Source organism: Protopterus annectens, chromosome 8.part0, assembly GCF_019279795.1.
Source record: "Protopterus annectens isolate FY-2018-M chromosome 8.part0, PAN1.0, whole genome shotgun sequence".
In the NCBI taxonomy this organism is placed as follows: Eukaryota; Metazoa; Chordata; order Ceratodontiformes; family Protopteridae; genus Protopterus; species Protopterus annectens.
The window spans coordinates 1,140,689,186-1,140,701,858 of NC_056741.1; the positions used below are offsets into that span (position 1 = coordinate 1,140,689,186).

General features: G+C 40.6%; 1 protein-coding gene across 2 annotated transcripts in view; it reads left to right on the forward strand.

Moving 5' to 3' along the window:
• The window catches only part of UBE2Q1 (ubiquitin conjugating enzyme E2 Q1), a 1,535,148-nt gene that overhangs the window by 998,800 nt on the left and 523,675 nt on the right, over positions 1–12,673 (forward strand). For both annotated transcript variants that reach the window (XM_044080652.1, XM_044080653.1), the window contains exons 7-8: positions 990–1,080; positions 1,168–1,226. In XM_044080652.1, the coding sequence (XP_043936587.1) occupies positions 990–1,080; positions 1,168–1,226 (150 nt within the window). The remainder of the gene's footprint in view (positions 1–989; positions 1,081–1,167; positions 1,227–12,673) is intronic.

Sequence of the window (12,673 nt, forward strand, 5' to 3'; positions counted from 1 at the left end):
ATGGTGTTTAGACCACTCCTGTTTTAGAAATACTTAACAGTGCTTAGTTTGTCTGCCCATGGGTCTTGGTCCACAGTTCTCTTTCCTGTCAGTGTTACCTTATTTGATATAATGGTTAAGGTGTTTACCTTACAGATACAAGGTTTGATTCTCACCTAGGGTATTTGGCTAAGCTTAAAATGGTCAACAAAGGGTAGTTAGCCTAGTACTAATGTGAGTCTATGAACCTATGGTTTAAGCCTCCCTGGTTAGGTGTTTTCAGTAGTTTAACTTGTTGGTCCCAGTGTAGTTCTCCAGCTTCTTCCAACCCAGTTCTCTAGGATCTAACAGAGAGGGTTCTTAATGTTAAACTTAACAGATCTCTTCTTATTGCGTCAGTGATTATGTGAAAAGGTATTGGAACTTTATCCGACCTCTCCTTTGCACTTTGGAATTATTTTTGGTGTTTTTGGTGCATTTTTCACCATTCTGTTGGTATTATGTGAAAAGGCCCATCCTTTGTTGTTCAGGGATAGCAAGTCTCCATTCCCACACAGGTGGGAGGTTCCTGTAGCTGGCTGTGGCTATTGGACTGCATTGTAACTTGGTCAGGTGTGCACTTGTGAATGACTTTGCTAGCCATGATGGTGCTAAATCTTCACAGTTCTTGATTTGTAGGAGGGTATTTGCTAATGACAAAGGGCTGACATGTTCACATAGCTGACATATTGTATCATAACTTGTGTCAGCACTGGCACATATCAGTCCCTGAATGTGGGAATCTCCTGAAAAAGATGCTTATTGCTGTTTGGTGGAGAGGATGAACCCAGGCTTTGTGGAGCCTACCAAAGAACTCCGTTTGTGTAGATCAGTTGATAGGGTGCCATGACTATCAGTGTGCCTTATGTTTTGTACGTTTTGCATTAACTGTTTTGTGTATGGTTGTTTTACATTATTTTTTGCCTTGTGAATTGTGGCTTAAGTTAGCTTTATCTGTTTTTCTTTCTCAGGGTTGACCAGGACAGTGCTTTACACAATGACCTACTGATCCTTAAAGAAAAAGAGGGAATAGATTTTATTTTATTAAATTTTTCTTTTAAAGTAAGTCCAGACATTTATCTTACTCTTCATTATATAATTTTAGCATTGTGGTTATTTAATATGCATCATTTTGTTTCCCTTTTATAGGACAATTTTCCTTTTGATCCACCCTTTGTAAGGGTTGTTTCCCCCATATTACTTGGAGGGTAAGTAGTGCATTGTATTTGCGTTTTCCTTCTATGACTTTTCTTAGTTTCATATCATTTTCTTTTCATGGCTGTGTTTTCATTGCAGTTATTTCTTGCAGCAGATTAAATTGTACTGTACTGTTCAAGTAGTCTTTTATAGTTGGGTCCTTTTGTGAAAGTACTTTTTTTGAAAATTCATTCATAAAACCACCTGACGTTTGATTCCTGTTTATTGGGGGCCATCTTCTGTAATATTTTAGTGTGTTTAAAATGTTTAGGATTGATCTTGTGGCAGATTACTCTGTGCACTGAAGGATATTTCATATTTTGTTTAGGAGAACAAACTGACAACAGATCAACATTATAGGTGGCATTTTGATATTCCTTGAGCTAAGTTGTACTGCAACAATTTCTCAGGCTTTCATGGCTTTTCCTCAAAGCTATGGACAAATTGATCTGCCTTAACTGGTGCGTCAAACTCCACCAGTTAGCACTTACTGTAGTGGTTGATGCCAGATTGTTGGCTCAGCTGTTGCCATCTTTTCATTATTTCCCTACTTTAAATGTATGATTAAAAATTTTATTGTCACAGCTTGAACTTTCTAATTTATTCTATTTTTTGGTATTTGGCGATACACCTGAACCGTAAGTGACTAATTTAAATAGCTGAACATTTGCATATCGTTTGAATTTTTTTTCAGAAACAGAGTATATATCTTCCTATATAAAAAGGTCAGTAGTTTTCTTAGTTGCTGATGCACTGTCCAGGTGTGATCCCCTCGTTAAGTTGGAGGAATCAAGCAGTAGTGTTTTGTCGTAACTGAAGTTTGCATTTTATATGCTGTGTGTCTAAGTATATATGTGTGTGTTTCTGTGTAGGATTGCATGTTATCAACAAATGATTCCATTGACAGTGTAATTCATCAGTACTGACTGGTCAACCTTCCATCCACTGGCTGCTACTAAGAAAATGCTGCACAGCAGTTATCTTTACATAAATCAACACAACTAAAATAAGTGTTTTATGTGGGGGGGTTGCCTCTAATACCTCCTTACTTATAGATGTTAACTGCATGGTCACAAAATTGCAACGAAAGTTGCAACACCTCTTAAATGCTATGGTCAACTGAAATATGGTAAACTATACCAAAAATTATTAATAAACTAATATTGAAGGGTTGTGGCAGCTTTCCTAACCATTGATAAGTGAGGAGTTGATATGAAGTGTACTGCTACCTTGTTATATATGTACAGACGTACACACACGTGCATGTATGTAGTTTCATATTTATTTATTCATATATAGGCATATGAAATATACCTGTGCATGTAACATAGTATGTGTGTGTATGTTTTTGTCTGTAGATTATCAGATTATTATACTGAATTTAAAGTACTTCAAGTAGAAGTGGGGCCTGCTCACAAGGGACCCCACTTCCAAACTCAATATGGGCAGTACCTGTGTGTTGGGTATGTGGGTTGCTACTGTTTTACCTCTTAAATCTACAGAAGAGGATCAAGTTCTGAAAAACTTCATGCTTGTTAGGAGAGCAAGAGAAATCCTTTCTTGCAGAAGGGGATGAGGCATCTTTATGGCTTATCAGTTGCTATTAGTCATTAAAAATTTTGAAGCTATTGTGAAAATTATGGAGGGAAAAATACAAGGGCAATATGTGGGTAGAGAGAGCAGAAGTCAAAGGATGTAGATCATCTCATCAATTTCCTTCCCCACAGAGTGGGCCATACTAGAGAAAGAAACTGTCAGATGTTCTTTGTTTCACTGTTGCAGTCATTACATTTGAGTTATCTGCCTGCAGGTAACCCTCAGCTGTTTGAGTAAAATTTATTCTTATATTGCTGTTTACCATAGTTGGTATTTTTTCTTCTAATCTTGCTTTAAAAAAATTCTTAATAACCTGCTATAATCATGTTTGAGAAACCTTCTGGTTTCAAAAAGTCTCCGGCCATAAAATTCTGATATCAGACACAGTCAAAGTGTGGCTACAGTTTAGGCCGAGCTCCCCTTGTTTGAGTTGTGATATTTGCAAGGCCTTCAACCCAAGAGCTCTGCTTGATAGAAGATAGCAATACCAAGCTAATTTCAAGAGGTTTGCTGCCCTCTAAATTTGCTTCAATATCATCTTGGGCTCAGATCCCAAAAAAATTTACAAGAAGGGAGATTCCCTTTATAAAGAGCGAGAAAATGTTCCCTGATCAGACTATTACTTTGGCTCTGGTTTCCTAACCTCCTAGAAAAGTGGCTAAAGTTTAGGATCTGACCTCTTCAGATCCAAAATCTCTACCAGAAAAAATCCCATCTGGATCTGATCACTGCATCTGGTTCTGAATCCTGTCTTTCTTGGCTCCCTTCCCCCTTTTTTGGAACAGTCAGAGACAACATTCCAGACCATCTTGAACAGCATCCTGTATATGATCTTCCAAGAGACTGACTGAAGCCGTTATGGATAGGATGATGAGGAAATTCCTCTTGACACAGATTCAAGTGGGAGTTCTTCCATCTCCAACCCCATTAGGTCTGGAGACCCTTATCAGTACTATGCCCCCATTATTGATGCCTTCTCTGATCTGACCATTGGTTTTGGAGCCATTGAATCCGAAGATTCCAGCCTGCCTCGAATCCAAAGATGCTGGCATCTTTGTCTCTGGTGGCACCTCTGAATGCCGGAGCACTTCGGAGCCAGATGACACTTGGAGACATAACAATGGCACCAAGTCCGAGGTATCTGAGTCAACTTCAAAGCCGTTGGAGCTATCTGTGCTCGTCTGAGCTTCAGCACTAGACAGCTGACTCCATCTCCCTCCTTGAGTAGTCTGCCTTCAGGGCAGAGGGAATCAGTGGTCAATGAGCATGTCTTATTGGAGGAGTCAGTCTCCTCTTCTCTGAGGCAGTCTACGTTCGAAGTAATGGAGAGAGCTTTCTCTGTTCCAAGAGTTTGGACTTCTCTTCTCTCTTCAGCTCCAACTACCCAACTCCATTTGACTCCGCGTCTAGAGCCCCAACCAACTGTACCACTGGGACAGCAAGCCCGAACTAGTCTTCCAAACATCTAGCAGGGTACACTAATCCCTTCTAACTTCTCTAGAGCATTCCACTGAAAAAGTTCCCAAGAAGACAAAATATAAAGGGAGGCAGTTGGACTCTCCACAAGATCTGACACAGAAGATACTGACTTTAGTGAGGAGGAATGGTCCCAAAAATCACCACCCGATGACATCTTATTTGGAGATATCCTAGAACTCCTAAAGCAAAGAGGTGGTTGGTCTCCTGAGGTGGTTGGTCTCCTGACAACCCTTTCCAGGATGAGTCTGTATTCCTGGAGGCTTTTGGAGTTGGCAACCCAGTCGTCCATTCTCCATCAACCATTATCCAGTCAAATCAAAATAACACAAGCTTTCAAAAATTATCTTCTGTGGTGGATACACTCCTCTCAAGTACAAGAAGGTTGTCCCTTTGTTCTTCCCCAACCCAAGGCCATCATGACCACAGATACCTCCCAGATTGGGTGAGAGGGGGCACATCTTGGGAAGGACAGTCCAAGGTACGTAGTCCCCCAAAAAGGCCAACATGCATATAGATGTCCTCCTGGATGACTCTGCCTGCCAATGAGCTTATTGATTTGGTCTCTTGACTGGCAGGGTAGGAGCCTGATACCATTGAACCTATCCATTAGAGACCAGATAATACCCTGGCAGCACCAAAATAACTTTTTGGAGCAAGGGAGTACATGTTGATGCCATGGTCATAGCAGGAGCCACAATGAAGGAACTCACAGAGCAATGTTCCTCTGTTCATCCCCCAGTAGGGAGTCTAGGGCATTGAACCAATTTGGGAAACATGTCTATGCTTCAGTGGATCTTTGCCTTTCGGTCGCTGAATTATTTGACACACTTCACAAGACTTCAGAGGGATTTGATTTAAGGACCTTACCAAATCCCTCACTAGGACCGTATCCTTCAAGGCAGAGCACTATTGCCTTGCCGTTGGCTACCCTTCTGTCCATTTCGAACTTGCCCATGAGGCTCATCTCACATGTAGCTGAAGGGACCTCATGGGCGGCGGGTTCTGACATTTCTATCAGAAGACATGCCTGGATGCGCTTATGTGATTTTTGTGGAACCCTTCAAATCTTCCTTCATCAATGCTCCTTTTGACGCAAGGTCCTTATTTGGCCCCAAAGTAAAAGGCACTCCTCTCCAGTTGTGAGCAGGAAGGAAAAACTCTGCTGTGGACGTACGTTTTTTGACCCTCTCTTCTAGGAACCAAAGAAGAGGGTGAAAAATGTGGTTCAAAAATTCCCAGGGCCCCTTCCAAGTTTCATGTGGAGACAGTTCCCCCAGGAGCACTGAGGGGGGGGGGGGGCTGTAGTTAAGATGCCATTCTCGCAGCAGAGATGGGCTGCATAACCAAGGATCCAGAAATACCTTCTCTGATGGGTTCTATCAGTGCTCCTGAAAGGAGGCCCAACTGTTCATCTCTGGTGGCAATCGGGGATCACCTGACAAGAGATTACAAAACATTCATGGGTGCAGAGGATAACATCCAGAAGTTATATAATACTTTTCCCTTCCACCCCCACTAATACTAAATAAAATCCCCAATGTTCCACCCAATGAGAGGAAGGCAGCAGCAATGGAAGTAAACAAGCTACTAGAAAAAAGTCATCCAAGAGGCCCCCCCCCCCAACCAGAAAGAGTCCAGACAGTATTCAGGTTTCTTTTTAGTGCCAAAGAAAACAGGACTGGGGATACATTTTGGATCTCAGCATTCTAAATCAATTGGTTCAGTACACAAAGTTCTGGATGGTCAACGTTCAGTCCATTCTGCCTTTTCTGCACAAGGATGACTGGATTTTCTCGATAGATCTTCAGGATGTGTGCCATCACATCAAAATGAGCAGACAGTCCAGGGGATATCTATGCTTCCAGCTGAGGGGCAGTTATTACCAATTCAGAGATCGGCTCTTTGGTCTTACCATATCCCTTAGGGTGTTTACGAAGTGTATGGCAGTAGTAGCAGTTCACTTGAGACTGCAGGGATTCTGGGTATTTCCATGTCTGGACAACTGGCTCATAACTACTCCGACTAGACATCATCTGATTCTAGCTTGAGACTACATTCTGCAGTTATGCTGTCAACTAGGAATTTGTCAGCCATAACAAATCTCGAACCATCACAGATATTGGAATTCATCGGTGCCTCACTCAGTGCAGTCACTCTAACAGCTTCTCTCCCTCTGTCCAGAGTTCAGTCTGTATTCAGTTCAAAGTCAAAAAGATCATTCAAAATTCTTCTGTGCAAGCTTTAGGTTCCATGTTAGCAGCAATCATTCTGGTGTCATTGGTGAGGTACCATATGAGAATTCTTTAATGGACACTTGCAACTCAGTGGTCCATTCTCAATCAACCATTATCCAGTCAAATCAAAATAACACAAGCTTGGAGAAATATCTTCTGTGTTGGATACACCCCTGTCAAGTACAAGAAGGTCGTCCCTTTGGTCTTCCCCAACCCAAGACCATAGTGACCACAGACACCTCCCAGATTGGTTGGGGGAGGGCACTTTTTGGAAAGGAGAGTCCAAATTACTTAGTCCCCCGAAGAGGCCAACATGCATATAAATGTCTTGGAATATAGTGCAGTCTTCATAGCATTGCAGGCCTTTCAAGACACTCTTCCCCCCTATGACAATTGAGATTTCAGGTGGACAATAATACCATTGGTCTCGTACATTAGTAAACAAGGGAGAACCATATCTTACCCCCTTTGAGTGTGGCAGTGGCCGATCTCATCCAGTTTCTGATTGCAACGCAAATTACGGGGAAGTCCAGCATGATTGCAGAGAAGTTAAGCAGGTCTATTCTAATGCCTCACAAGTTGTCCCTCAATATGAAGGTTGCAAAAAAGATTTCCCGTTGATGAGGACAGCCGTCAACAAGTGCATCAGGTTCTTTGCCCTGATCCCCACTCTGGAGGAGTCATCGAGGGATGCTCTACTTCACATTTGACGTCCTGGTCTCCACAGTGCCTACCCCCTTACCCCAATCCCTACATTTCTTCAGAAAGCTTTTTGATTGAAGAGCACAGTTATCCTCATTGCTACATACTGGCATTATCAGATTTGGTTTCCCTTTCTTTGGCCTCAACTCATTCGTCCTCCCTGGATCGAACTCCAGACCTACTGTCTCACCCGACAGACATGATTGTTCTGGACTTTCCATGTCTAAAATTGGCCACTTAGTTTCTCCAGTTTCATTAATCGCTAGACAGCCCATGCTGTACTTCTGTATCTGTCACATTCTGTCATCATCCCACAAAGCTTCCACTAGGAAACTTTACAGAAGTAAATGGAAAAAATCTGTTGTTTGGGTGCAGCAAAGGAATTTGGATTCCTTCTCAGCACCAAGTCCTAAAGTTTTTGAGTTTTTGGCTTCAGTTTTCAGTGAAGGTGCTAGCTCTTATAAAGGTAGAATCAGCTGCCAATTCCAGTTTTCATATAGGAGTAAATAACTCATCTTTAGCATCCTCCAAACTTTTCAGAGCCTTTCTAAGAGGAGCTTTCCTACTTAGAGCTTCATTAAAAGATCCCACTCCTCCTTGGGATTTGAGAATTGTTTTGCAAAGTTTAACACAATCTTTGTTTGAACCATCAGCTAAGTGTGAACTAAAATTCTTGACCTGGAAAACTGTCTTTTTAGTGGCTATTACCTCTGCCAGAAGAGCATCAGTATTGCAGGCCTTGTCATCTAAACCTCCTGAATTGATTTTTCTTAAAGATAAAATATCCTTATGGACCAGTCTTTCCTTCCGTCCTAAGGTAGTGTCAGAATGCAATATTAAGTTACTAACCTTCCAGTCTTCTTTCTAAATTTAGTATGTATAAAAAGTCGAACTGCCACAGTAGAAGGAAAATTCTCTATTGCAAGGACAAAGTGAGCGCTTTCATGAACTTCCAGGTCGCTTCATCAGACTTAATAAAACATCCCATGCCTTCCTTGATATATATATATATATATATATATATATATATATATATATATATATATATATATATATATATACTTTCAAAGTGACCAGTCAGTTAAGACAAACAGTTAAATATTTGTATCAGATTCAATTAATTTAAAAATAGTAGAAAAAAACATAAATAGACATAAAACTATTAAAAACAGTATGCAAGTTCAAATGTGAATGCTTATAGAACCATGTGGAAGGGAATTAGTGCTTTAAGGCTCTTGCCTTTAAAAATGGTTTCAAAGAAACTGTTTCATTAATGCCTGGGGGGGGGGTTCTCTGCATTTTAGTTGCAGAATCCGTTTTTGCTCAGCCTGTTCTGTTCTATTTCTAATGTCACCCCCCCCCCGATGTTTTCTTCCAGAACTTCTAAAACTAAAAATTTAAAAACATGGTGCATACCTTCAGCTTCTACATATTTAGCTAGGGCACTACTCTCCTTTTTGTTTACTATACCCCTCGTATGTTCTAAAATGCATTCTTTGAGCATTCTATTAGTCTTGCCCACATAAAAAAACTAAGGTAGACTATATTTCTAGTCCTGCAGTCTGAATAGAAGTTAAATTCAATTCTAAACTTTTGCTGTGGCTGTACAAAAGTGCTACATGAGAAAATGTACTTACAAGCTCTGCAGTTCCTGCACATATATGTCCTTATCCTATCTGATGCATTCACGGACTTATGTGTTTGGTTTTTATAACATAACTGCCTTTTAAGTGATTTTTTTGTTTGTAAATGAGAAGTGAGGTCCAGAGTCTGACACTTTCAAGTTGTTTAGTGGCTAGCAATATGTTCCAGTTCTTCCTAAATGTATCAGAAAATTGACTGACATCACTTGCATATGTAATGGGGAACCTAAGTTTTTCATCCCTGGAGTTAGTTTCAGGGTTATCTCTTGTAGTTTGTTCTGAGAAGTAAGGTCTACCCTTCCCTTGACGTTCTTCATATACTCCTATAGTGGTGTCTATTTGTCTAGTTATATCCTCTATCAAGTAGTTCCCCTCTTAACACTTCCATGGACCTCTCCAACTCATAATTTTACTATGTAATCTTGAGGCTCTCAGGAACTGCCCTTTCATAACGTTTTTGCTAACATGTCTTGGAGCATCTCTTGGGTTTTCTCATAGAAAAAACATGTCATCCACAAAACGTGCATACCACAGAACATATTTGCTAAATTCATTTCCCTGTAGTAGAAATGTTTCTTCCCATTGGACTAAAGTTAGGTTGACGTAGGTGTTTGCACAAGTTGTGCCCATAGCTACGCCAACCTTTTGTAGGTAAAAATCATCTTCAAAGACAAAAACATTGTTGTCCAAAATTATTTCAAGCAGACTGCATAACAAATTCACTTTATCATTAGAGAAAACATATTTAGAACATAGCAAGCTCCTAATGTTCTCTATTCCCCACTGATTTGAAATCACTGTAAAACGTGATGTAATATCTAAGGTTACAATCAGATACTCTTTATTTATCAAAATTGTCTTTCTATACAATGTTTGGAGAAAAGATTTTGTCTTTCAGTACTGTTTTACACTTTCCAAGCACTGGATGAAGATTATTCTCTACATATATTGACATGGCTTCTGTTGCCCAACCTCTTCTAGACACTATGGGTCGTATAGGTGGACATATGACATCTTTATGTACCTTGGGAAGGCCATATATAACTGGAATGGTGGGAGTTTCTACATTAAAATACTTAAATAAATCCTCTGTTATCAAATTTGTAGTCAGCAAATCAAACAACAAAACAGCAATCTTGTCTATAACACATTTAACTATATTTACTGAGATACATGCATAGGTTTCATGGTCATTCAGTAGTTTCATCATTTGCTGGATGTAAAATTCCCTATCCATAATCACAATTCCCACTCATTTATCTGCAGGTCTAATTTCCACTGAATGTATATCCCTCAGGTCATATAGAGCATCACATTTGTCTTTACTCAAGTTATAAAAGACAGCTCTTCTTGTTTGTTTGTTTGTGTCTTTCGGCTTTTCCCGGTTAGGGGTCGCCACAGCTGAACTCTGGTCCGCTAATGATTGGCAGTTGATTTTTACGTACCGGCTTGCCAGGCCTGACGCTCAACCTTCAATGGAGGTACGCCCATTCACACATGTCTCCACGCAGAAGACGCTGTAGCTGAGAATCGAACCAGACGTCTTACTGTGAGGCGACAACGCTACCGCAGCACCACCACTGCGGGTACAAAAGACAGCTCTTCTATCTTAATTAAATGCTTCCCTTATTTGCTTCTCATATACTGACAGTTGTGTTGTTGTGACAGCTCAGTTGTGTTCAGGAATATTCTTGAGTCCTCCCAGGATTTAAGTAGCTGGGGACTCTGTCCCAACAGTTGAGGAATGAATGAAAATGACATCAGATAAAGTTATGTACTCCCTATAACGCTCCATCTCTGTTGTCCATTTTCATTTTTCCTCAACTTCCCTCCCATCAAACACCTCCATGTTTGACTCTTGGAAGCATTGAAAAATGCTGGAGGAACTACTGTTCCTTTGAGTCCCAGATTCTGTTTTATCATTTCTTACTGCTCCGGCAGGTATAAGGGGCAGCAAACAAGATCCAAGTTATGTAACTAGGGCATTATGGAAAAGGGAGAAGCTTGAGAGTTTGTGCTCCACGAGCTAGAAGCAGCAGCCAGGTCAGATCTGAGGATCACATCTGAACCCAGCAGGTGAGGAAGAATGAAAATGAATAACACAGATGGATCATTATGGTGAGTATTTGGTTTACTACAGTTACACTTTAATATATACCTAATGTAAAACATGTGAAAATGTTGTACAAACCTGACTTTGCTTTATTTTTATTGTGCTTGTAATCATAATTCTGCCTATGCTAAACTCTGTGTACATTTTTAATTCACTTATTCACTACTTTAACCTACTCCTGCATTTCACCTGAAAAGAGTCTTCATACCACAGCACCTTACTTAGCTCACACATGGATATATACATTAAATTTTAATCCATTTCCTTGAAACAAAATTGGTTCATAGGTTGGTACTAGGCTATTGGCCCTAGGGCCTATACAAGCCTAGCCATAACAATTCTCTGGCTATTTCTTCCCACAATAGTTACTTCCCTGGACCCCTGTCTAGCAGGGTGACTGACGTGATTCTCGGGGTGAATTTCCTATCTCCCATCTAATCATCAAGGTTCCTTTTGAAGAGGGCCAAAGAGGAGCTCTGCTTGACATGTATGGGCAGTCTATTCCAGAGTCTGGGGAGTCTCTGGGTCAGGAGCCTATCCCTCCAGCATGTTTTGTTCATTGTGATGACAAGGTTTAGATCCATGGAGCGTGTGGCTCTGAGGGATTGGGATTTCTTTAACTGTAGCATGTCCAATAGCTCTGGGTTTGACATGGCCTTGTATGTTAAGCAGAGATCGCCTATGAGTAGATATGTGACAGAATATAGCTGAAGTTTTTTAGACGGTCAGTATAGGGGATCTGCTTTAGGCCTGTGATTCTTTTAGTGAGGTATTTCTGTGGCCTTTCCAGTTGTTGCAGATGTCTTGAGAGCTACATACCAAATGGGGCATTGTATTCTATAATGGGTCTAATGAGGGATGAGTACAGTGGGACAATGACCTCCTTTTTTCTGGATGAAAAGCTCTTAGTGATAAGGTGTGCCACATAGAAGGATTTCCCGACTGTTGTGGTGATGTGGTTATCGAAGGTGAGACCACTGTCCACCTGTGTCCCCAAGTGTCTTATCACACTTGGAGCCTTGCTAGTGCCCTGGACAGGAAAAGACTTTTATGGTGGAGAGATTTGGTGCATGGTGAAAGTGGTACATACTACATGATGTATGTTAGCTCTTTTGAACACCCTTGTTAAACATCTGGATGCATCCTGTGGCACATGAGCAGCATTTCATCACAAGGAGTGAAAGGTATATGCACCTATATGCTTCTCCATTCATTTTTAGCTACTCATAATTTTAAATTCTACTTAATATACAGTGTTGGAAGTTTGTCTTTTGTCCAAATTATCAGGTATGCCTGTTTATCAAATTATAAGTTATAAGTCATAACCACTACGGAAGTTGTTTTTGGGCCAGAAGGAGAGCTCAGTTTGTGACCCAGGCTAAAGTACAGTGCACAGAAGGTAAAGAACCTGGAGCCCAGGTCCAAGTCCAGTCCCTTTGCCTTCATAATCTAACATACACTGTGCTCCTTTGTTCACTTTGAGGACTCATGTTTTGAGTAGTCATTGTCCCACTCCTTATCTGTAGAAGGTCAGAAAGTTGGTTGAGGATTTTTCCTAGTCACCTGCTCTTGTGAGTAAGAGCAAGGATTTAGTGTTCACCTTTCACTAAAGTTTACACTCTATTAATAGTTGTGGAACAGGCCCTTGTATCTTTTAGATTGAGTTTGAACTGCAACTTTTAGGATTTAAT